Source organism: Chelon labrosus (genome assembly GCF_963514085.1).
Source record: "Chelon labrosus genome assembly, chromosome: 15".
Lineage (NCBI taxonomy): Eukaryota > Metazoa > Chordata > Actinopteri > Mugiliformes > Mugilidae > Chelon > Chelon labrosus.
The window spans coordinates 10290949-10316824 of NC_140348.1; the positions used below are offsets into that span (position 1 = coordinate 10290949).

General features: G+C 42.3%; 2 protein-coding genes across 5 annotated transcripts in view; one reads left to right on the top strand and one right to left on the bottom strand.

The window, feature by feature from the left end:
* The window catches only part of phactr2 (phosphatase and actin regulator 2), a gene marked incomplete at its 5' end in the record, with an annotated part of 45002 nt that extends 40137 nt beyond the window's left edge, over positions 1-4865 (bottom strand). For both annotated transcript variants that reach the window (XM_084561752.1, XM_084561751.1), the window contains one exon: positions 4730-4865. In XM_084561752.1, coding sequence (XP_084417878.1) covers positions 4730-4865 — 136 coding nt within the window. The remainder of the gene's footprint in view (positions 1-4729) is intronic.
* A 1533-nt stretch (positions 4866-6398) lies between these two features.
* Positions 6399-24341, top strand: LOC311500098 (pleckstrin homology domain-containing family A member 1-like). Of its 3 annotated transcripts, XM_084561279.1 has the most exons (14): positions 6399-6501; positions 11222-11460; positions 12426-12482; positions 12607-12652; positions 15559-15656; positions 16051-16182; positions 17725-17865; positions 18271-18339; positions 18915-18979; positions 19119-19182; positions 19343-19432; positions 20386-20459; positions 21196-21270; positions 22460-22820. In XM_084561279.1, the coding sequence occupies exons 2-14, from the start codon at positions 11320-11322 to the stop codon at positions 22689-22691; spliced, it is 1284 nt and encodes a 427-aa protein (XP_084417405.1). In that variant the 5' UTR covers positions 6399-6501; positions 11222-11319; the 3' UTR covers positions 22692-22820. The 3 variants fall into 3 exon arrangements, with proteins under 3 accessions (XP_084417405.1, XP_084417404.1, XP_084417403.1); XM_084561278.1 differs by lacking the exon at positions 21196-21270; XM_084561277.1 differs by lacking the exons at positions 20386-20459; positions 21196-21270 and having other exon boundaries at positions 22460-24341.
* The last annotated feature ends 1535 nt before the right edge of the window (positions 24342-25876 follow it).

A 25876-nucleotide genomic window follows, 5' to 3' on the forward strand; every position in this document is an offset into this window, starting at 1 on the left:
TCGCAACAGGCGAGAAGAATAACAACTGGCTCATCAGCTCCAACAACACCCGCCCACACGAGCGCACACATGATCACACACAAAAGAAACTATTAGACGAAAAAACACGAGAGAGTGCCAACATCGCACGAGGTCAGCTGATATTTAGAGACATGCAGTTTTACCCTCTATTCTCACCATTAAATGTGAGAGCAACACGTATCCAAAAAGGCAGAGAGTAAGTGTGATTATAAGAAAGAGAAAGTCAGCCTTCAAAAGCATTAATATGGATGAACATTGAAGGGTATCCAGAGAACAAAACCATTTTTTGAACAGCTGTGTGTGCGAGACAGAGTAATTATAAGTAATAAGTATAAAGTGATCACCTATTGTGTGTCTGCCAGTATAATTATAACATGACGTAACAGCAGACCAACAAGCCCCCAAGCTAAACATCAAAATGAAAACACAAAGGAGAATTTTCTGAACCTCCCTAAACATTATACGTCATTGTTGAAAACTAAATATGCTGATGATCACTGGTTGTGCTGACATACAAACTAGGGCGACTTGACTAGGGAAGCTTTGTGGAGGGGTTTTCAATAATTCATGAGGTTTAGGCAATCGATTGTGTATTTTGTTAAAAGAAACTAACATTCACTCTCAGTTCAAACAAGAAAAGAAAAGCAGTGTTCCATGTTGAAGTGTCACGTTTTATGGACCCATCCATCCTCCTGACCTCCTGCTCCTCCTGCATTACATCCAGCGTCTGTTCCATTAGCTTCTGTAATCCCAAAATGTAATTTTCCAACTTTCTAAGGTTTCTACATGGACTTCTACAGAATTCAGTCCCGCCTGAGGCTACACAAATGATTAAATACTGTAAATACGACACATCAACTCACTGATGCATGCACCTCTTGTGTCTGGTTTAGGTTTGCTTCTCCAGTGCCCTGTGCTTGTGGCAAATAGTTTCGATTAAAAATTCTAAACACAACATGATGAAGATGTGAGATTGCTTTTCAAAAACGTGCCATCGGAACACACGAAGCAAATCGGACGTCGAGAACTGGTGTCATTACTGTTTCAGTTTTGAAACTTCTGGCTCGTTTCACTTTGGCTCCGTATGATAACGTCACCTGACTCCTTCCTTTGATTCAGATAGACGTAACAGTTACAAATATATTGTAAAGGCATGACCTCTTTACTTTTCATCTTGTACAACCAACAAGTCAACATTTTTGACCAACTCCACTCTAATGGCATTCCCTGCCAGCCGTCAGCCTTGACTGTACTTTGTATTCACATCTAGTTAGCGAGTGTTGGGACACTAAATTATGATGACAAGCATGGAAAACATGGTGCAACCAATTAAAAAATGACAATGCTGTTGCCATTCTGAGCGTGTTAGCACACTGACATCAGCATTTAGCTCAAGGACCCAATGTGTCCACCTACAGATTTCAGTCTTATTTATACAGTCTGTGCCTGGTACAGAAGCCACAGTAGTGACTGAGGATAGACTGTGTGTGGGCAGTGAAGGGGGAGGGTAATGCTCTCTGCATTACAGTACATTTTAACGGGCGGTTATTGCAGACTAAAAGGGTCTGTAATCAATGTTATTTCGAGGAGAGAACCCGCAAGGAGCAGAGCATCCCTGCGAGCTGACACCCCTTTGTTGTCTTCGTTTCTTCAGTCCTCTCCTCCTCCTTAATTATCTCGTCCTCGCATCCCTTTTTGTCTCCTCTCTTCACTGTTTTTCATAATTTCCCCTTGTCTCAATCCTCACTCAGTTTCCGCCCTTTGACTCCTCCCACTCCCTTTTTTTGTCTATTATTGTTCTTTCTTGTCTTAATATACTTATCTCGTCCTCTTACTTCTCGGCCTTCCTTTCCGTCTCTCATTTTCCCCTTCTTTTTGCTCTTTTATCTCTTCCTCCCTTTTATAACCCTCTAATTACAACAGCAATACTGGTCCATCTGGAGGACAGCATGCCATTTGCAGAGGACAGCAGAGACCATCTCAGCCTACATATGATCCTAAATAGATTATTTTCCACAACACATACACCGATCAGGCATAACATTATGACCACCTTCCTAACATTGTGTAGGTCTCCCTTGTGCCTCCAAAACAGTTGTGACTCTTCAGAGAATGGACATTCTGAGGGTGTCCTGTGGTGTCTGGCAACAGAATGTTGTTTGTGGGGACCTGGGTCCTATGGGTTGTGGATCATCCCACAGATACTTGATCAGTTTGGGATCTAGTGAATTTGGAGGCCAGGTCAACACCTTGTGCTGTTCTTCATGTTTTTTGAGTTGTTCCTAAACCGTTTTTGTGTGTGTGTCTGTGTCAGACTGCATCCCGCTGCTGACATCAAGGAGTGTCATTGCTATGGGGTGGGGGTGCCTGGTCTGGTCTAGGTGGGTGGTACATGTCTAAGTAACATCTACATGAATGAATGCCAGGTCCAAAAGTTTCCCAGCAGAACAATGAATTGTCACAAGACGGTCAGTGCTATTTACTTCTCCTGTCAGTGGTTTTAATGTTGTGACTGATCGGTATATGTTTACATGCAGACAGCACTATGTGGGGTAATATTGTTGATGACAGAAAATGTTATTAGAAATTAAATATCATTACTAGTTTTATTAGCTTACAATTAACAATAATGTTCTTTTAACATATTCCAATTGACAAAAAATGTACTACACATTACCTACGGCTGGGATAAGCCCTTTAAACTTAAAACAGGCCAGAGTGGCTTTTAAAATCAACCAAAGGACTCCTTATAGTAGTGTAGAGATGATTTCTGCCACAAGTAGGTTCATTAAGCTTCAGTAGATGCACTGGCTTTCCAGAAGATCAACGTTTCTTCTTTTGATTTTAGTTCAAGTCCTCCATAACCTGGACATGAACAGACATAAAGAATAAATCACTGAAGTGGTGGCGATTTATCATCTAACAGTTCAGTTCATGTTTACCTAAAATGGTTTGCTTTCTGTTTGGGTACACTTCCTGTTGACTTGCATGATCTCAAGTCTGTGGGCAGCATTTTCTTCGAACGATTTTACATGACAAAGACAACCCTCCCTCGAGTCATTAATTCTGGTAATATTCCCCACAGGAATTTATTTTTTTCCCCATGGCCAACCTACGTTTCTCATCAGCTCAATCCCCTCTAGTTTCAATAATGTCAAATCTTAAAATAATTTCAAATAACTCAAAGGACCTGCTTACATATGGGAACCTTTCAGGCTTGACAGAAATGGAAAATGCATTGACGCAGAGTTTGTGTGAGGTCCCATTTTAATGCTCACCGGTTTTAGGGATGCCTGTTTGGAAAGGGGAAACAGCTCCACTTGGTGCTTAATCTGCAGACTGCACAACCGAACATCTTAGCGTGCAGTAAAAGGAAATTTTTAAGTGATTGGAAAAAGCTAAATTCATGCCCTGAATAAATGCTACATCCGGAAATTAAACGGGAAGCAGAAATAACAACAGCTAATGCTTATCTGTCTGTTTTTCATGCTAAGTAATGTTGTTTCCTGTTCAAACCTTAAAGCTCAGAGTCCATCCTAGCAAGTGACATAAATAACTCCAATTTCCTAACTGCTCCACTCCTCAAACATTTCCTGTAATTACAACTTAAACACAGAGCACTTCCTGTGGCGACTTCACTGCAACTGCTGGCACAACTGTTAATTTATAATAGTTAAATCAAATCCCAGAACTGCACAGCTCCCTTGGAAAAGCAGTGTGTTAATAACAGTCATGCCTGCATTTCATGTCAGAGCAGGTGTGAGAGTGTGAATAGGGCAGAGAGCGCTGCTGCAGGCTGAGCTTGCGCCTAATGCGCTGAAGACGGCTGATAGGAAGTGGCTCTAAACCACAGAAACTATGTAAGCCTGCCAGCGCTCTGCAGCCATCGACTTCAGGCAGCAAAAAAGGTGACACTGACATTTAGGCCGAGGATGCATGTGGTGGCTTGACGCTGTGGCTGAAGAGGTCTAACACAGCCTGAGAATTTTTTATCACCCTCACACCGGACACGCTTTTTACTGTTCAACATTTTCAATAAAACTCGATGTTCCTGGAGGTTTTGACGCATATTCTGCCAAAATGAAAGCTCGTTGTCAAAGAGGTTTGCATAACTTGCATCCTCCAGTCGGTGGTTTGTTTGAATCACTCGTCACAGCTCAGTTACTCACAGGTAAACTCCAGTCAGCTTATTGTGTCACATGCTAAAATGATTATGTAGTTGCACTATTGATGTGATAGGTGTGTCATAATAAAGCAGTTAATGTCAATGCATTTACCGTGCTGTCTGATGCACCACAACGTTAAACTGTAAATAGTGTAATGCTTAAACACAGACAAAAAAGAAAGTAATACATTAAGAATGAAAGAAAAAAGAAACATTTGTGTGTTTATGTGAAGTATCCAGAGCAAAAGCTGAAAGAAAAGGTGAAAGTAATTTCATAATGTGTGTGTCTGTGTGTGTGTGTGTGGGAGAACAGGAAGCCACTGTTACTTTTTTAGTCATATGTAGATACTGTCAAACTAGAAGCAACTGGTGCAACTTATAACAACAAAGGCAAAGACAGGCACTTAAAACTATAGACTGCTGCCTATAGTTTTAAGTGCGAATAATTTGTTTATTCTGCCTAAACACCTTTTGGGAGGGATTCTATTGTCAGTGCCCTATACCGGCCTACAGTTTTTGGTCAGGCTGTGCGGTTTCTCCTACCTGATCGGGCTCCCCGGAGCCTGCACAGAACCCTGGCGCGAAATCCTGAGGTGTCGCTGTGAGAGCGCAACCTGGGCATAGGCAACAGCTGAGAGAAAGGCCTCAGCTCCGGGTAGGTGTCCCCCTCCTCTTCCATGGTCACCTCCTCTGTCACAGCGACGAGAGGACAAGAAACTTCGCGCAAACCTGCCCAACATCAGCACCGTGCTCCTCCTCCCCCTTCCTCCTCCTCCTTCTCCTTCCTCCTCCTCTCAAACTCCTGCAGCAGACAGACACAGTGTGTGTTCTGTGTTTGTCAACGCCCATCGCCTCTGAAAGATAGGTTCACTATATAATGACTGTTTGAAATTTGATCTGACGTAGAATTGGGTGAAAGCAACATGCCCATTATCTGACCAACTGCTAAACCTGTTCCTCTCTCTCTTTTTTGAGATTATAAATTGGAGTGTAAGCATGTAGCATGTGCTAATATTTTGCATTTCATGTTTAGCCCAGACTGCACGTATGAATCTGCATCACACCACTGAGGTTTGCATGCAAAATGAATATTTTAACACATCTTAAACACAGACTACTATGTTGCCCAACTGACAAAGCTTTACCTTCAGCAAGATCTTGCGGCTAAAGCCGATCCCTAACAAACACAAAACATTATCGAGGCATCTGGATGCAGGGTGTGTTGCCCATATATTCAGCAAGAATCCTAATCCCTGAAATGAAAAGAATGCACACAAAAAACAAAGTGCAGATGAAGCATGACCACATCAAACTAAAAGCTAGAGTAGCAAACATGAACCTTTGTAATGTTACCATGGATAATCAGCAGCTTTTTAAAGTCTGATCTTATTTAGGCTATGCAGAAAATACGGTATGTTCGTTGGAAAGAAAAAAATGGATTGCCTAAGAAACGTTGCGCAATGACAAAATATCAGTGTAACATGATAGAAAAAATACAGGCCGAAGTGGCTGCAGCCTGTATAACGCTAGATGTCGCTAAATTACCACTCTGCTGTGACTATTCTGCTTTCCATCCATGTTGACACTAGGTTGACACCCAGTGCCGGTTTCGTACTAGCACATAGAAGGGATAAAAAAAACGAGCTCTCACTCTGATATATTATTTATTTATTTATTTATTTTTTACGGCTACCGGAACTTGGCAGATATTTGGCAGATATCTTTTAAGAGCTATTTTTATGTGTATGTTTATTTTAGTATAGTGTAATCGAATATTTGGGTTGTTGATAATAAATAGCAAATACTTGGTTTAGTGGGAAGATACAGTGCTATAGCGGCATATTTTGTTTGATTTAAAATTTTCCTACAATAAAAAGCTTTTGTACATAACTGTTAGATTTGAATGCATACGTTCTCAAAAGCGTACTGCTTCTGCTTAAAGTAATCACGGATAAACCTGCACGTTTTAAAGGCGTACAATAAACCTTTTAAAAAATACATTAATGCACAGTAGTATCATTGTACATTGCATATCTATGGTTTGTTTCATTCTGTTAATTTATTTCTTATTTATTGTATTTTATGTCCATTTTCCAATAAACTACAATAAACCACCTTTTCTAAAACAAAACAAAATAAAAACGCCGGAGTGGTCATCCTCGTCAGAGACGATCTTTGACCCGCACTCGGCACGGCAGTAGCAGTTGGAGCAGTGTCCTGGATCAGGGGGAGATGGGCTGAGGCGCAGAGGACAGACCCAACAACACCGAGACCCACGGACGCTGAGCGAAGCAGTTACCGGAGGGAAGACTCGGGTAAGCTGGACCCGGACCGTTTCACAAAATTAAATTCACTCACCGCAGTAACTAAGTTTGCTGCCTTGTAGCGTTAAAGTTAATATTTCACGAAGCTGGCTAACAGGAGTCGCCAGTATTAGCTGGGTTATGTTAACGTGTATGACAAAACTTCTTAGCTAGCGCGGTCGGATACCAGTTAGTCGCTCCCAACACGTCTTAAAAAAAAAAACAGGAATTGTATTTTATGCGGTTAATTAATATTATGTTAGATGTTCTGGGTATCGGTTTAGGAGTTTACGTTAGGAGCTAACGGCAAGCTAACCTGAGCCGTTTCTCTATTAAGTTGAGGCCAGAGATCCACAGCTGCTGATGCTGCTGCTAACACAAATGTTGTCAGCGTGTTGTTGTGGGAATCTAACGTTAGCTAACTTTAGCTGTTTGTGGTTGTAATTACAGCAATTAGATTTTTTTTTTTTCTGTTTGGACTATGGAAGTTAGTCGGCGAAGTAATTTATATTAGAACTAGCATTCCGTTATCTATACCTAGTGAGCATCTTCCCTTTTGCCATGCTGTGAAACTAAAAAAACTAAAAAAAACTAGCTTACTGCTGTGGTAAATGGGACCTTTTCTCACCGAGAAATTGTGAAGGCCCGAGCCTGTCTAACCTGCTGGTCTTATGTGCTCTATTCAGAGCCAGACCCTGATCAGAAATGACTCTTTTCATCTGAACTGGAATGACCTGTCCTCACCTCTGACCTGCAGAGATCAGTTAAACCTCACACCTTGTCCATAGATTGCTTCTGCACCACTAGCCTCTGTGTTGTGTTGTGTTCTCTCTGTGAATCCAGATGCACGGCTACAGCTGCAGTATCCTTGACACTTAGATCAGTCATTTGCTTTGTAGTTTGTGTGTGGCTAAATAGCAAGCTGCTGACCCCCCCCCCCCCCCAACTCCTTACAGTTGACTTATGGCCTGTCCTGTGTGACCATTTGGTCGCCATGTGATGGTGGACAAAGCCTTCGGGCAAGTGTAAAGAGTGAGTTTACCTGGGGAGTGTTTGACCTAGAAAGAAGTCAGCTAATATCACGCAGCCTTATCTCCAGAGTTCGACCTTTACACTGCGCCATCTTCCGATCCTTGCTTTGCTTTAACTAAAAGTCCTTCTCTTGCTTTCTCTTATCACGGTCTCCTTAGAGTCACATCCATTACACAGGAAGTGGGTTTTTTTTTTTTTTTCTGAGCTCAGACAGAATGAGTGCACTCAGACGTGTGCACCAGTATCCTGGCAATGATCTGTTTTTGAAGTATCCTAGTTATGTGTTTGACCATGTAAACCTCATATCCTGGCTGCAGAAACCCAAATATGTCACGAGGCGTACTCAAATAGAGCCTGGGATACTGTGCCATATAAACACCTTATGGTTGCGGGTCGCTGGCCCAAGTCTATGTTTGCAAAAAAAAAAAAAAAAGGAGCGCGAGAGAGAAGAAAATGATAGGCGATGATCTAAAATAAAGGCAGGTAATTGACATGGTTCCGATAAAATTCTTCGTTCTTCGGTTACAGGCGATAAGACGGAAAACAAATCATGCGCCGTGGTAAATGTAATAATGCCAGTCAGCAAGAAACCAAACTATTCTTATCACCCACGTGAAGGAGGAGTGAAATGACTGTTGATCATAAAAAAGTCCATAAAGCTGTGATTGTGCCTACGGAGAAGTGAAACAAAAGATTTCTCTTCTTCCACATTACCATCATATGACAGTCAAAACTGTCACGCTGGGATGGATGTTTACGTTTTCATCGTTTTCCTTAGCAGTAATTTGTTGCGTGTACATAGAGTTGGCTCTGGATAGATTAATGGGCCTGACCATATGTTCCTGCCAGTATAAGCCAGTTCCATTGGTATCGTTATGAGTATTTTTATTATTATTATTCCGTAGCTCCAGAAGGTTTTAGTTCGCTGTTAACTCTTGTTTGTCTGCATTTTCTTTGCTTCAGCAGAAGACTTCCTGCTGTAGCATAAAATGACGATTTAAGTACTTTCATTTGGGTACTTACCAGTACAGTGTACTGACAAATATCATTACACGGACACATGCACAGCCTTAGGTGAAACGTAGTTGCAATGCAGTTGGGTGGGTTTTTACTGTTTCAGTACTTGATTCTTCGGATGCCATTGTTATCTTGTTAAACTGAGCCAGATCAGCAACATGTTTAACAGACTGACCCAAATGTTCTTAGAGTGTGCTTCCACGTGATGAGAGGCTGAATTGTCATTGCTGTATAACTATGTGCTACCAGCATGTAGTGTATGCCGTTCCAGTGGGTCAGTAACTGTTGCTGAGCCGGAGACCTTTGTTAACAGCCAGCTAACGTGTCTCCTGCTGGCTACCTTACTTACTTTATTTTGTTTATGGATTGTAAACCGGCTTGGAGATGCATTATTGCAGTTGTTTCGTACTTGTTGTTTCGCTGCTAATGTTAGTCAGATATTGTGGCCATATTGTTTTGCGAGTATAGGCTGAGGACATTGACGTAAAGTGGTACCCACTGCAGAGTTGTTTTACAAGTATGTGAGCACTGTATCCAACCGCAGCAAACTAAAATGGTAAAGCTGTGGGCTGGACACCAAACAGTAAGCTCAAACTCTGCTGTGAAATTCAATTACGCTGAAGGGAGCTGCAGAGGTGATAATTCCCTGAGGACTCATCAATATGAGTGACCCCTTTCTTCGGGGTTTATTTGTTCTTTTGAGATGCCTTACTGCCACAGACTGTCACTGCCTACTTGTGCAGCTAATGTTGGTTACATATTGTATGTATATGTATATGGTAAGTATTTATGTAAAAAAAAAAAAAAAAAGTGACTATATATATATATACAATCCATTGTCAGACTTGATATACGCTGATCAGACATAACATTATGACCACTAACAAGAGATTATTTTAAATAAATTTAATAAAACTAGTGACGATGTTTAGTATTTAATGACATTTTCTATCACTAAGAATCTGAATCCTTGTAATGGTGTCTGAATGTATACATACGCTTATCAGCCACAACAGTATGACCACTGACAGGAGAAGTGACATTGACCATCTTGTGACGATACAATGTCCTGTTTGGAAACGTTTGAACCTGGCATTCGTGTGGATGTTACTTAGACGTGTACCACCCACCTAGACCAGACCAGGCACCAGGATGCAGCCTGACACAGGCACATACACAAAAACGGTTTAGGAACAACTCATGAAACACAGCACAAGGTGTTGACCTGGCCTCCAAATTCACTAGATCCCAAACTGATCAAGTATCTGTGGGATGATCCACAGAGGCCCCTCCCCTCAACCCACAGGACCCAAAGGCCCCCACTAACAACATTCTGTTCCCAGACACCACAGGACACCCTCAGAAGGCCCATGTCCGTTCTCTTATGAGTCACAACAGTTTTGGAGGCACAAGGGAGACCTACACAAGGTGGTCACAATGTTGTGGCTGATCGATGTAGTTAGTATGAATGTAAGACCTTTGAAAATAGGCCACCCGTATGTGCCTATGTACTGTACACGGCTGCCTCTTCACCTTGATGGGATGTTGTTTTGCATTATCTCCATTTTGCATCAATGAATGCATGAGCATGCCTGCAGCCGAACTTGTGCACAGTACCTCATTTACAGGATCACTAGACTCTGTAGCGACGTCTCTCACATGACAATCAGTGTTTGTGTAGTGTTGAGATAGTCGCCCCCGACAGCGTTGCTCCTTTCTCATGCCTGTGTGTCAAATGGGATGACTCGGGCAGAAGCAGGAGCTGACTGAGATGCTCTCAGCCCCAGAGTCCGTGCACAACAACTGGGCCTTTTGTCCCTTCTTTGCCCCCATCCACCCACACAGTGCTCATAATGTTGTGGAGAAAGAGCGTCTTTATCTTTGCTTTCCACAGACTCATCTCACTCACATATTTTAGGCCCTGACCAAAAAGACAGCAGCTTAAACAGACTAATGCGACAATATGCCTACAGTGACTCTGTGCCCACCCACACAGGGTTTGACATTGAGACGCGTGCATTCACACACGTAGGACCTAACAGACGTACTCCAATCATTTACTTTTTTTGCTGATAGGTTTCAGGGATGTACTCAGCAGGTTATATATTGCACGTTCTCTCCCACGCAGCTCCTGGGGGGAGTTTTACCTTGTGTTGGAACATGGCTGAGCTCAGTGGTGTTTTTTTTTTTGTTTTTTTGGTAATGCTCAAGCGGGTACTCAGCTGTAGAGGAAGAGAGAGGGAGGGGATTGAAGGGGCTGGCCAGAGGCTTGCCAAATCGGATGAGAGAGCAGTTGGGAGGAGATAGCTCAGAAACTGAGAGAGAAGAGGACTGCAAGGGAGGAGGGATAAAGAAAGAAAGAGAGCAAGCCAGGGTTGGGAGGGGGAGGCAGAAGAGAGAGTGACAGTGTGGAGTATGTGTTACAGGGGGAAAAAAAAAACAGAGAGAAAAAGGGGTAGAGAGAGTGGGTGAGGCTGATATAAAAGGATAAAGGCGGGGCTGTGGTTTGTGTCACATGATCCCTCCTCTGACTGTAGCCTGGTGAGCTCCAGGTGGCAGAGAGACCACAAATACAGTAGAGAGACAGAGGGAGCTCGGCTCACTACAAAGACAACCGAAATCCTCATTTCCACCCTCCCTCTTGACCCATCTCTCTTACCACTCTTTTCTCTGTGTCCTTAAGGAATTTTTCCCAGTCCCACTTGCCCCCCCCCTGCTCTTCTCCCGCTCCTCGCTCTCCACTCCCGGCCTCACCAGGCCAGGGAATGTCCCGGCGGCGAGATGCCTTACGTGGACCGACAGAACCGCATCTGTGGTTTTCTGGACATTGAGGAGAATGAGAGCAGCGGCAAGTTCCTGCGCCGATACTTCATACTGGACACACAGCAGGGAAGCTTGGTGTGGTTCATGGACAACCCACAGGTAATTACACAGGGCTGGGTTAGCTTAGCTCTTAGCTATATTTTGGGAAGAAATGAAAATCTCCCAGGTAATTGCACAGGCAAACGTTTCATTTGTTGAAGGAAAATTGGACAATCTACAGGCAATTGCATGGGATCTAATGTTAGTTACTTATCACTACAGACGATCAGCTTCCATGCACGTGTTTGCTGACTGCATAGCACTTATAGCTAAGCTGTCTCCATTCATTATGAACACAAAATGAAGCACATGCTGAATGTTTCCATTACGAGACAGCCTTGCAAGGCTGGGATAACTTGTAATTATGTAATTCCAGTTGACAGAATTGGGAAGTGCACATTACAGGCACAGGAGTATATCAGGGTTACCAGTGTGTCTGTGTTTTAGCTCTTGGCAGACATTGCTGTAAATCATTTAGAACAAGGATAGAATGACCCCATACTTTAACTCTAAACCTGGGATTAGCTTTTTGTCATCTGGTCGTCTGGATGAGTCCAGGAAGTGACCTCAGTGGTCATTGTAACATTGCCTGCTCAGTGACCCTCTGTGTCACAGTTTTTACAGTCTAAGTCTCCTCTTGGCATGAGCATCACGCTGGCTTGGAGATGCTGTATTTGTAAGTGTGCTGTTACATGAAGTATTCATAAATGATGTAGTGCTGAAGAAATTTTAAATAATTCAGTAAGTCCCTTTCTTTTTATAGATGGAGAAAGGTTAAATTTTAATGATCTTAAATCCATTTGAGAAACACAGCAAGCCACTGAAATTACTCATGGAGTACAGCCAAAAGTATACTGTACGTACTCTATAATATTGACTTGCTTTGGTGAACTTTACTTCACTCCCTCACCAGATCACATTCTGTCTTCCACAACTAAGTCTCTAGCCTTGACAACATTTGTATTTTTGTATTGCACATCAGGAGTTTTAACATCCTTTTCATTCTTTTTGGCGTTCCCCCTCAGAACCTGCCTGTTGGTGCAGACTGTGTTGGCTCCCTCAAGCTCACTTACATTTCTAAGGTAAGCAGGCTTTCCACAGAGGCTTATCTGACACTAACATGATAAGGTTATGTATAAATAGAATCATTTTACAGTGTTTAGTTGAACTCCGTAGCTAACAATTGCGGGCTTTGTACTCCTCCAGGTCAGCGATGCCACTAAGCTGAGGCCTAAAGCAGAATTCTGCTTTGGTAAGAAAACACTGATCATCACAGTCGTGCTATTTCCTATTTATTCCTCAGAATAAAAAATACAAATAGAGAGTATAATGGAAGAATATGGTTGTAGAAAAACATAGGTACAGTATATCCAGGAAAAATTCCCATTCCTATTGTCTTTCAAATATTTTTTCTGTATTTTTCATTCATGGTGTAGCCAAGGGGTATGGAATTAAACAAATTGAACAGGAGTTCAACATGTCAAAGAAGTTATCATGTTTTTAAAGAAAAGAACTTTGCAGAGCTGTGCAGACATCAGCAGTGACGGAGTGCATAATCACATGTTGACTAAGTTTAGTTCCCTTAATAGAAGCTAAGGGAAGACTGTTTGCCGTCCTTGTCTGCCCCCTAAACTTGGTCAAGCATTTCTTTCCATATACTTTCTCCTCCATTGACCAGGCAGCCTTATTCAACATCGTGTGTTTAGTCAACACACAAAGATGCAGGAGGCTCCGGCAGTTAATTTTCTGGGACATGAGTAGGTCTGATTGTTTGTGCCTTTCAGTTGTCCCAGTGTTGTGGTTGGTTTAGTAAGATTTCTCAGATCAGATTTTAATTTCAAAGGCTCTACAATTAGGCAATCATATTTTATAAACGTCCTTGATATTTTTCTGCAGAGTTTTTCATCTTACTTGTCCTTCGTACTAATCTGAATATTGAATATTAAGAGTTTTTATTGCAAAAAAAGTTTTGCCTTCTATACATTTTTTAAAACCTCACATGCCTATTAAATGCTTGTGTGTCCCTGCATGTACCTGTTTCACAAGTCAAATGTATCTTAGCGTACGGTAAACGGTTTGTCAGAACTTTAGGAAAAACACATCTTAAAACATATGTTTCTTAAATATATGACACTCATAAGCTGTTGACAATTGCACACACCAGACTGAGCTAACATATAGGCTATAACATAGCTGGATTGCTTATCAGAGCACAGTGCTATTGCTAGCTAGCATATTATTTGTAGAGCAGGACTGAAAAGTAAAATATTTCAGTGGTAATTTGCTGTCCTCTCCAGATAGGACACCTCTGGCCATTGTGTGTTATTGCACCAGCTTTGTGCTGGGACACTGAAGGGACATGACTAAATATGGATCAAATTAAGCCATGCATCTTGTTTGTCTGGTGGCAGGCAATGTTAGACCTGTATGTACTTGACATAGTGACTTTGGGTCATGTATAACTGAATTTAAATTAGGTGTTTCTTTGATTGGTTTTGATTTCTGTTATTGCTCCAAATTTACGTTCAAGTATTTCAAAGGGACGGTCAACTCATTGAGATGTGAATTGCCGTCAGTTCTATACACCACAGCATTTGTATCGTGTATCATACAATCACTTGAGATAATATAGTGAATGTGTTTGTCCTTGTCTTCTCACACTGTAGTCAAGACGTACAATGAAAAATGCTGCGTATATAAGAACCACCATCAGGTTATTTAGGAGTAAACCACCATCCCTGTTATTGTTTACTAGCCCCTCTCCTCCTCTTCCATCCAATTCAATAGCAGGAAACACTAGTGTGCGACAAGAAGTTGACTACCGTGACCGTGTGGGTCTGGCTGTGTGCACACCAGTTGCCTTGTTGAGGTTTCGACAGGATGCCGGCATCCTAATCGGAACCTGATTCAGAGACGATGAAGTTATTTTTAAACTGCCGTTTGCGCGCCATATGTTTTGCTGATATCTATGAATACTGCTGCTCTCCCTCTTCCTGCACCCAGCAACTCGAGAAGAGGCATAAGATGAACTGTTTAGAACAGTTAGATAATGGCCCTCGCACTTCTTTTGAAAAAGATTGGATTTTGTGATGCTTGTGCCTTGGTTGTGATGGTGAGGGGGATCAAGAGCATTAAAGTGAACTTTGGTTGCATTTCCCAGCAGCATGCATGGTTTTGTAATGTGTAACCATGAGTCAGATCTGATACCCGCTCTCACAGATTTGTCATCCGAGTGTACAAGAGACCACTGCCCTTTGACCACCGCAAATCCTCCCACATACAGAGGAGACGTTTGTAGGTGAATACTGTTGAGTTATTTTATGCTGGTCATCTGAATGAGAGCAGACAGACAGATTTATTTACAGGGAAGTGGGGGGGAAAAAAGGGGAGAGCTGTGTCTAAGAGCTGGACCAAATACCCAGAGCAGGGAAGAATGATCTTCATTGTACCACAGAGTTTTCCTCTAACAGCTCGCCCCCGCCAGATTTACCAGTCCGGCTTTAATGTAATTTATTGCCATGGTGTCCAAAGGAAAAAGAAGAGACACGAGGACGGTTTGAGCAGCAGAACAGAAAGATTTATGGCAGAGGGAGAGAACGAGAGACTTCTTTCAGCTCCTAAATCCTCATCCATGGCTAATCAGCATTTGACCCAAAAATTTCTTTGTGATTGGAAATGGGGTTCGCTCATGTTCACATGAGGGTGAAAATGTGTGAGAATATTTGGCGGCTGGTAGCTGTGGGCTCCTTCTTTTTTTTTCTTTTTTTTTTTTCTTTCTCCGTCATGGTTAGAAGTGCAGACTGAGGCAGCTGAATCTAGCTGGGTCATCATCCACATGGAGACAGAATACTGCTGGTAGTGTGTGGGAGAGTCTCTTGGCTCAGTTGTTTTTTTACTTCCTGAGGAATCTGTGGCAGTGAATGTGCTCTGACACTCATTTCATTTACTGTACAACAAAGGCAAAAGAAAAAAAAAAAAACAGTTCCTCACTTCCTACTAAACCTGCTTGAAGTGTGTATTTTACATGTGATTCATATTATGTACTGAATGAATCAGATGGTGTGGTGTAGAGAATGAAGTCTGACTGTGAAAGAAAAGGCCCGAATATACTTTCACTCTTTCTATTGTTCCCACTCCTGCTTTTTTATGATCTATTAGTCATCAATGCCGGGATGAGGAAGTTCTTCCTGCAGGCCAATGATCAGCAGGACCTTGTGGACTGGGTCAGCGCTCTCAATAAAGCCACCAAGATCACGGTGAGACGAGCGCATGCACAGATAAACACAAGACATACACTCCATCCCTGATTCAGCTGTTCTAATCTGTTCTTTTTGGCACACGTTTTATCACTTGGAAGAACTTTTACTTCTTCCCCTTCTGTGAAAACGAACAAGTGAACTGTCAAGAAACTAGATAGAAGTGAGTCAGAGTATGACTAACAGGATGCTGTTGTATTGTTCCATCGGGTTCTGATATAAAGGACTGTTTCCATTGTTCTCTATGAAGCCTTAGCCATGCAGAGAGGAAATGGGTATAAAATGTGTTAGGCTAGTCAGCTTCTGGATGTATATAGTTACACTACATATTCTACTTCCACAAAGCATCTCTTTCTGCGTAGCTCTATTGTGTTTAAAAATTTGCTTCCAACAGGTGCCAAAGGTGTCCGATGGCCAGCAGAACTCGGAGAACCAGAAGGCTTTGCCCGATGTTGTAGGGCCCAAGAAACAAGTCTCCTACAAGACCGAGATCATTGGAGGAGTGCCCATTGTCACCAAGACACAGGTGATTCATGACCACATGTGAAGACACATCAGTGACAGGTTTATAAATATCTTAAATTTAAAGATTTAAGGACCCCTACGGGGAAGCACAACAGTGACAAACTGTCCTTAATTAGTAAATGATGTGTGAAAGTCGGATGCTCATTTTAAAGTGGATTTTACCCAACAATTTTTTTCATTGTTTTTGAACATTACAGTTCCCATGTGCGTCTAGAGACCTGTAAAATTTGAGAAAAGATGTCATAAGGGGTTAAACGCTGCCAGCCGCTGGCAAACAGATCCACCAGAGTTGTTCCCAGTAATGAAAGGCAGAGAAAGTTAGCATTAACCGCCTAACTACACATCGTGAATCATAGCAAAATCCTCCCACAAACTAGGAAGACGTTTATCCAAATCCTCAGCCAACCATTCAGTAAAGTTCTATTGCCTTATCAAGGAGTTTCTCCTTGTTTATTCTAATACAAACAACCATACTGGAACCATGCAGGCTCATTGGAGCACGGTTAAAAGCATACAGCCATCGTGGAATGAACCATGTGTGCTTTATATTTAGCTCAAACGTCTCAATTCTAAGGACGTGAACAATAAAAAGGATTGAATAATATGTGACCTTTAAGTAATAATACTGCCTTTAATGATCAGAAGTCAAGTCTGTTTTATTTATATAGCATAATATCACAAATTTGCCTCAGGGTCTTTCAGTGTGCAGATCATACAGCACCGTCTGTTATTAGACACAACAAGTAGGCAGAATCTGTTTTTGTGTGAAAACCAAAGCTTTTGATATTATTACTCCCACAGTCTGGGTTTTATGTTTTTATATTTTTTATGTCTTTAAATGATAGAGCATTTAAATCTGTCTGTAGTATAAAGCTTTTTTGTTAACTGATTAGTCAATTGTCAAGAAAAATTCTAAAAGTGAATTGTTTCCAGGTTGTGTCTGCTTTGAATCTTTTACATAATTTAAAACCGAATATAAATGGGTTTTGTACTTTTCGGACAAAATAAAGCAGTTTAAAGATGTGACAGCTAAATAACTATAGGATATATACTCCAATCAGCCACAACATTAAAATGGAAAAACAGCACAAGGTGTTGACCTGGCCTCCAAATTTCCTAGATCGCAATTTGTTCAAGCATCTGTGGGATGCACTGGAACAAGCCTGATCCACAGAGGCCCCTCCCCTCAACCCATAGGACCCAAAGGCCCCCACTAACAACATTCTGTTGCCAGACACCACAGGACACCCTCAGAAGGACCATGTCTGTTCTCTGATGAGTCACAACTGTTTTGGAGGCAACAAGGGAAACCTACACAATATTAGGAAGGTGGTCATAATGTTATTCCTGACTGGTGTATGTTAATATAAGATAAGATAACTGGACAGTGCACACAAGATAAAAAAGTAAACATTAATATACACATCATATCCTGTCAAACTGTTGTTCGAATAAATTTGGCGATGCTTGTTAACACTACAACGTCTGTGTTCCAACATTTCCAACATTAACTTGGCGATTACAATATTTCTTCACCCTCCAGCATGAAGGTGGTGACGGTCCAGACAGAGCAGAGCGGGAGGCCATGCAACGTTCCCACAGCCAGCTGCCTTACTTCCTGGGCAGGCCAGCTCAGGATCACACCGTCATCAAGTCGGGCTACTGTGTCAAACAAGGAGCTGTGGTGAGTACTTGATGTTGTCCTGGTATTTTTGTTGGGTTGGTTTCATTTGGCCCCTTGGTACTGTTCTGAGAGTTTTGGGGGCTGTCTGAGTACTCAGCCACATTAACCATGAACATGCAACCCTGCATGCATCCCTTATGATCAGCGGCAAAGTTACAATTAAAGCTAGATCCTCAGCCCTGACCTTAAATAGCAGTCTCATGACAATAATTGGGTCGCCCAAGTAAATTCAGTTTCTCTAATTTGTGTAATTCTATGAATGAAGAAGGATTATGGACATTTATTATATAGAATCGCTCTCTATCAAGACCGTGTAAAATATGTTGGGAGAATTAAATTGGACAGTTTGTGTTTTTCCTGGAAAGTAGACAAACAATCTACACATCCTTCCCCATGTCTCCCCAGATGAGGAACTGGAAACGTCGATATTTTCTCCTGGAAGAAAACTCGATGAGTTACTTCAAGTCGGATTTGGTAATTAACTGAAGCTTTTGAGGAATGTGTTTTTATTATTTTTTTTAATTGACGATTCATCATGTGGATTTGAATTCCCCCACAGACTGAGGCTGCAGAGTGACAGCAAACACACAATCCCGAGTTCCAACATGTTTTATCCGCAATCTGTGGAATTCATTGCCTTCACCCCACATGTCCTATCATGTCTTGTTCCCCCCTGTTCTTATACACACACACACACATATACATACAGACTGTCCTCAGCATAACACTGCACGTCCCATACCCCGTCCTTGTAAGGGTCTGCCCTTATTTGACAACTTTATCTGTCTATTTGGCTATCAACATTCCCCAAGGACACAGACTCTTTGTCTGCTGTATAATATGACAGGCAAGAAAGTTACAACCATCAGGGTTTTTAGTTTAGCGTTTTCAGTCAGCTGCTTCTATAAAAGTCCATGTTCTCCTCTCCCCGTGACGCAGAAAACAAACTCAGCTATTCAGCCTCATTTTAGCCAACATACGAGAAAAGCATGTACATTCAAACAACAGTACTCAACATGTGTAACAAACTGTTGTTTCCTTGCCTTTAGGAGAAAGAGCCTCTGAGAATGATCCCACTAAAAGAAGTTCACAAAGTCCAGGAGTGCAAACAGAGGTATTCAACATGTCCCAACGTTTTCCCATTGTGCAAAAAAAATGTCCTGTCATAGTGTTGACCTGTCCTGATAAAGACAGATTTAGATAAAGCTATGGATGAGATAATGTGATCCAGCTTGCTTTCTGCTTTGTTGTAGTGACATTATGATGAGAGATAATCTGTTTGAAGTTGTCACCACATCAAGGACATTTTACATACAGGTATGTCTTTTTATCATGAGAAGATTGCGGCTGATTGTCGTACACGCGCTCTCGGATGTCTTTACCGACCGCACCTTCCTAATTCTGATTTCCGCTCCTCGCGGCGTCATTCTCTGCTCTCTTTTCTCACCGTCAGTTTCTTCTTCTCTGTCTTTACCAGGCGGACAGTCCTGAGGAGATGCACAGCTGGATCAAGGCTGTCTCAGGGGCCATTGTGGCTCAGCGGGGGCCTGGGAGGTCAGCTGCTACAGTATGTATCTGCCACTACAGTACAGCACAGATTCATAGAATATAAGTTAAGGACTTGACTTTGTCTTGCATGAGCAGAACCTGAGACTTACTGAGTGACACCTGGTGGTAGGAACTAGTCAAGACTATTCATATACACAAGACTTGATGTTTTGCTCGTGTATTATCAAATTCACGTTATCACAAAAGCTCACATAATTGCAATGAGAAACTTTTTAGACATAATTTCAAATAGATGCAGGAACGCTAATTATTTGCGATGTAGTCGTGTAGTCCTAAAATAAGGTAGATGGACAACCCAGCTCCTGACCTGTGAATTGGTAAATGGCCTTTGCATATGTGCTATCAGACTGCACAGAAAAATAAACTAAATCTTGAACTTGGACTTGAACTTGGCCCAGTCTGTTCCTCATCCCTCCTCATCAGCAGATAGTAGATGCCAGGAAATGAGAGACACAAACTGGAGACATTGTGGTTCATGGCTGCTACTTAGCTCCAGACCCTGTATTCATTTTTAACCAAAGCATCAGAGGCCAGATTACTCGCCCCGTCATCACCAGCTTTCAGCTTTCAAAACTACATGGAACTACCTGAGGTTTAAAAGCTAACTAGATGTGTCAGCATCCTACATGTAGAGAGACATGCAGCTAGACCTGAGGTGAGAAGAGAAGTGAACCACTTCCACAGTCCTGGCAGCAGAGGAAACACGGCCCTCTGCTGCAGTCAGTCCCCTCTGGTTAGACTAGAATCACCCTCTGCGCTGCGTCTGTTTCTCTACAATTCCCTTTCTTGCCTTCTGTGTCCTTCTTTCTCTCTTGCTCGTTTTCCTTGTCTTTCCTCCTCTTCCTGTGCTCTTCTTCCTTCCTTTCTTTGTCACATTCTCTCCACCTTCTCCTCTCCTGGTGGACAGTCCGCCCATCTGCTCTAATCCTGCTTTGCACTGTGTTGTTGCAGATGCGGCAGGCCAGACGGCTGTCGAACCCCTGTATACAGAGGTATACGTCTCGAATCGGGGAGTGCAGCAGCACGTACGTCAGCTCGTCTAAATCCCCCCTTTGAACTATAAGTTTACCTTTTTAATACTTTTTTTTCCCCACTCACTGGCTGGCCCCTTTGGTTGTAGACACTACGAGAGCGGATCAGATCTGACCGCGCATCTGATGCTCTTCTATTTTTTTTTATTTTTGCAAAGAACCAACCACACCCTAAGTATGGCTGTGATAACCCAACAAGCGCTCCTCCCTTCACGCCCTCATCACCGCTGCTTCTCTCATTCACTTCTCTTCCTCCTTTGCTTTTCTTTTGCTGCACTGTCACATAGAGCTCAGCTTAAAGTTAGGCCCCTTGCATTCAGTTTCTAGCTGAACAGGTACAAATCTTACGTGAGACATTTTGTGACTCAGGGTGTGCTTAATTCTCTTGCATGCGAAGGCTGTCGCCACAGGCATGGCAACAAAAATCAAGCATACCTCAAGTCTTTGAAATGCTGAAGAGTTTGAGTTTTGCTCAGCTACAAAATGACTGAAATGACAGCTGGAACACTTGCAGTCACCTCCGTTACAGCTTTCACCTGTCTTCACCATTACTGATGATGTTGCAGCGTAAAAATACAATAATAAATACAATCCATGCACAAACCAACACTGACTGCATGAACTATCTGACTAGCTGTGAAAACCGTAAACCTGTTTCTATCTTTGTCTTTATTTCTGTGTCTTTCACACCTTCTGTTTCTCTTCCCTCCGTGCCCTGTTATCTCTGCAGTCTGCTGCAGCTGTGTACCTGTCTTAGATGTGTGACATCCTGCTTGTCTCTCCTCCTCCCTCCTGTTCGCTGCCTGTATGTTTTTTTTCCTCTCTTTCTCATACACACGATAATAAGATACTTGTTTCCATGTTGACCTCTTCTGCCTTTGTGTGCTAAGTGTTGAACATTTTAACAGCTTTGTAATGAGAGCTCACCGGCGCTGAACCCAGACGTTCAGAGCCACACACTGGGTTTCTTTATAGTACGTGCCTGCATTTTTTGATAATATCAGTTAATCAGTGCTGCAATGAGCTGCAGGCAGTTCTCCAAGTCTTCAGTGTGGTAGATTATCTGATCAGCTGCTTAATGTTCCCTAAAACTGGGCATGAGTTTGATTTTGGACATTTTGATTCAACATAAAGCGTCTCTTAATATAAGCGTGGCTCTCACGCTGGTTTTTAGGCATGTTTGTCTTAAATCTTGTGACGATTAAGTGCTAATTTTAAAGTCACGCTGCCAAAGTTGCATTATGTGGAGGAAGCTACAATCGCAGGCCAAAATATTAGGTACACTCGTGAAAACAAATGCATTATAGTAAATCAGTTTTGCACTAAGTCTCCCTTCTTGATAGTTATGATGTTAAGTTTATGTTGAAACAGTGCACAACCGTCCTGAAGCTAAGATTTAATGCAGGACTATCACATTAGAAAGCCTTTGTTTTCCCGAGTGTGCCTAATAATCTGGCAAGTGACTGTATGTCTCTGAATGTAGAACTTTTTAAAGGGATGCTTCCACTGGAGTCTCTTGGTGTTTTAAAGCCTGGAAGTTGGTGTAAGCAGCTGCTCCGTGGCTACTTCTTTTTGCCTTCACTGCCTCGGCTTTGTTTTTTTCTTCCTTCTCATGCTTCTGTTTTTTTTCCAGAGATTGAAATCTGACAATGAAAAGCTGTGAAATAATGAGCAACAACCAACCACTGCTTCCTTCGGCACTGTTTGAACTTCCACTGCAACCTGTCAAAACTAAAACGTGCTGACACTACTATTCCTGCTACCTTTACTGCTACCACTACTACTACTACTACTACTACTACTACTACCACCATCTCCACTCTTTAGTAACGCAACATTCTTCAGCACCACAACCTTCAAGCTGCATCTGGCCCCCTGTGCTGGTGCTAATTCCACGTCTGTAACTCACTTTAGCTCTTCTCTAATACACACGGAAGGGTTTGACGTCTCTTACCAACGACCCGTCTCCCTCGTTCTTTCTCTTTCTTCTGCAGGAACACGGCAGCCGTTCCACTTTCTACCGCACCCCAGCGGGTCCCCCCGTCCCTCGCTCGCCCATATCTGCCATGCCACCATGCTACCCAGAGTGGGGGTCTGCTGTCACGTGCGGCACACGCTCGCAGCCTGGCGTGGGACAGCGAGCACTTCATGAGCCTGCTGCCGCGCCCCAGTCACAGCCACACGCCAGCACGCCTGTCCCTGCAGGAGACGCGCCTGGCAAAGTGACTTGTGAGCCTCCTGTGACCACCATCGCTCACTCTGAGGAGTCCCCGTGGCGACGGCGGAGCAGCTTCGAGCCCCACATGCCTGAAACACCCCTGGACCTAGATGATGCTGACCTGCCAGTGAGTGAGGTCTAACTGGACATTAAAAACTCACTTCTCTGGATGGAGACACCGTAGATAAAAACGAAACCCTGTGAGCCAGAGGTTTTAAAAAGACATTCTTTGGTTCCCTAATCAAAGCTGATCTCCAGAGCTCCTCCGTCAGCGTGCAAGAGAAAAAAAAGTCGGGTCACATCTGAACTGCACTCGTGCGCCAAAGACGACCCAGTCTTCACCCACACCCCCTCTGCCTGTCTGCAGCTACAATGGCGTAGTTATGTACCGAGAGTTGATGTCTGATTAGAATTCAGAGCTTTATTTTAACCTGTACAGGCACAACGACGCGTTCAGTGGTATTTACAGGCGGAGGATTTTTTGTAAACCACTTTGTGCCAAGTAAATAAGGGAGCTTTTAAGGGTGCAAGCTAATTCCTCTTGTCTGAAAACGGCTTTCAACCTGAGGACTGGCCTCTGTCACCTCTCAAGTGTACTAATACTAAACTGTGTTTTTTTTCTGTTCATACACTCATTATTATAACACTGGATTTGTCTGCTGTTAACGGCCAGTGTTAAGGTTATTGATTCAGCCTGGCCAGAGATCAAATCCTCACAAGTCAAAGATTCTGGGCTACAAAGAGACTGAAAAAGAGATTTGACCCGTTGTGTATAGTTAAGTAAGACCAAATGTATTGCAGCCACATTTACTTCTTTTAATAAGCCATTGAGTTTCTTTCTTTTTAAATATCCAAGAGGTTTGAGGTCAGTTGTTCATTCATGGTGTCCTCGTTGAGGTTTTAGTTGACTGACTGTTAATGGCCACAAGCTACTTATAAATATAAATCTACAGTAAACAGTTTTTAATCCAGCTCTGGTAGGAAAGTGACACTTGTGCATCACTTGACGATCAGATTGAGCCTCTTTGCAAACTACATTTAAGACTTTGTGGACTCCTTGTGACACAGAAAAAGCATTTTAAGTAAACAAAAATACAAGTGATATCCTTGTATGCATTTTGTTACCAACAATAAAGACAGGTTCAGCTATAGGTCAGCCTCAGTCACCATAAGCTGCGGTCCATAGCTGGAACATACTACGATAGGAACACCTTTCAAACATCATGGATCAAACCAATCAAGCTCAGACACTTCAGTTGCATGCTGACATTTAAAAACGTCCTCAGTTCTTGTTTGTGTTTATCTACAGACTCTCTGGTTGTTGTGTGTTTGCAGAATAGAGCGGTGTGAAACAATTTTTTTTATATCTATATATATATGCTTTTAGACGTGTCTTGTTCTCTTGTATCTGTCTTTCCAACCCAGCTGCCTCATGGTGTTATTTAAAAAAAATAATTTCCACTGTAATTCTGCTTAATAGTACACACTAATCTTGTTTTTTTTTGTTTGTTTTTTTTAAGTGCCTGCTTTATTTCAGCTCAGCTAAGCCAAGCTGTTTCACTCCCCTCTTTTTTTTTTTTTTTTGTCTGGTGTAATTGGTTTGAATTGTCTCTATTTATTATGTGGATGACTTGAAAGAAATAAACACTGTAAATGTGCTCAGGTTTCCGGTGTTGTGTGTGAGAGGTTTCCAAGGTCTGGGAACGAGGAAATTCAGCAGAATCCACAGCTTGATTAGAGCCTTAGCAGCGTCTGCTCACAGCTTCCTCTGCCCTCTTGTGGTGAGAGAAAAATCTTCACTCTCAAAGAAAAGAAAAAAAAAACTCCAGTTGCCTTTTTTGAACCTGGATGACTGAGAACCTTCACAGGCATAGTCACTCTGATTCACTTCCATTAGCATCAGCTACGTGCTCTAAGTCACTAGTTATGTATTTGTCAGGGATGGGATGATTTAGTTACCAAATGGAAGGAGGCACAGTATTCCTCAGCGAACATTGTGACTTTTATAATTACCATTAGCATCTTGCCAAGGACAAGGCTGCAGACAGACAAACTGAGCATAGTTTTTTCCATTTTCCATTTCTTGCACAGCTTTGTGGTATGCATTATGAAACAAAAGCCCTAATTCTCTGTTTTTACTAAATGATTAACCCCAGCTAGTGTAAGCAGTGTCCATCAGAATAATTTATTCGTTTCAACGATCATTTGTAACGATCAAAATAAACTCTTGATGGACGATACTAAACACTCGGATGCTGTAAATAACAGCCCAGATTTGGAATATTACTTAAATAATAAAAAAGGTGTCTATTATTCAATTAAAGCATCAAACTTAAGTGTTTATGATATAATTTAGGCTATTTCATACACTGATTTTGTGACGATGCATTTGTTAAATTAAAGTAAACTCTTAATCTGCATGTGGAAGATTAAGAAAGGTAAAGTCCATCAGTGTATTTACAGTAGAGCATTTCCTAATTGGGTCTTCTTACATCTCATTTGTCCTGATAGCTTGTGTGCATGTTAATATTTAAAGCTGCTTTAATCGCCTAACCTATAACAGACAGTTTATTGTGTAGACATTATTTGATAAGGGTGGTGTCAAATGGTTTGCAGAGAGGGGAACGGCAGCGTGTACAGCCCTGAAGCAACAGTTCGGATGTGCGGCTCTTCCATGCACTGGAAGTTCTCAGCTCCCCATTGGCGGGCGCAAGACTTTGGTGTGGCTTCTGACATGGAAATAAAGCCCCACTTTGGTCCTTCCAGGGCCTCACTCTCAGCCGAGACTGGAGAGGAGAGATCACACAGACCTCAGTGGCGTCCATCCTTGGCTACGTTCGCTGCCCTTGGTTGGAGAATGGGTGTTCCTTATAGATGAGGTTGTTTTCATCTGCGGATTTTCCCACCATTTCTCGCCCACGTATCGCCGCATACCGGGGCTGATGGTGCTGTATCAGCCAACAATGTGTGGTGTCATGCATCGAAATTATACAGCGTGCAGTGTTTTCTCACAGATAAATGCACCCTTTCATTTAATGAAAAGAAAAATGAGCCTACCTTGAACTGGGTTACAGTCTGTATAGTACACTCAGTGTTTCCTGTGCTGCATGGGGCAGTCCAGTCTGACTCCCCTCTATGCCTTTATCCCCTTTTCTAATTGCCTTTAGGATACAGAGGCTTGTGTTACCCTGAG

What these genes read in the sequence shown, in the direction of transcription:
- LOC311500098 (XM_084561279.1), top strand. Translation starts at nt 11,320, where the DNA reads ATGCCTTACGTGGACCGACAGAACCGCATCTGTGGTTTTCTGGACATT. An exon ending in TAAAGCAGAATTCTGCTTTG is followed by an intron (nt 12,653 to 15,558) that starts GTAAGAAAACAC and finishes ATGATCTATTAG; the next exon opens with TCATCAATGCCGGGATGAGG. An exon ending in GTGTCAAACAAGGAGCTGTG is followed by an intron (nt 17,866 to 18,270) that starts GTGAGTACTTGA and finishes ATGTCTCCCCAG; the next exon opens with ATGAGGAACTGGAAACGTCG.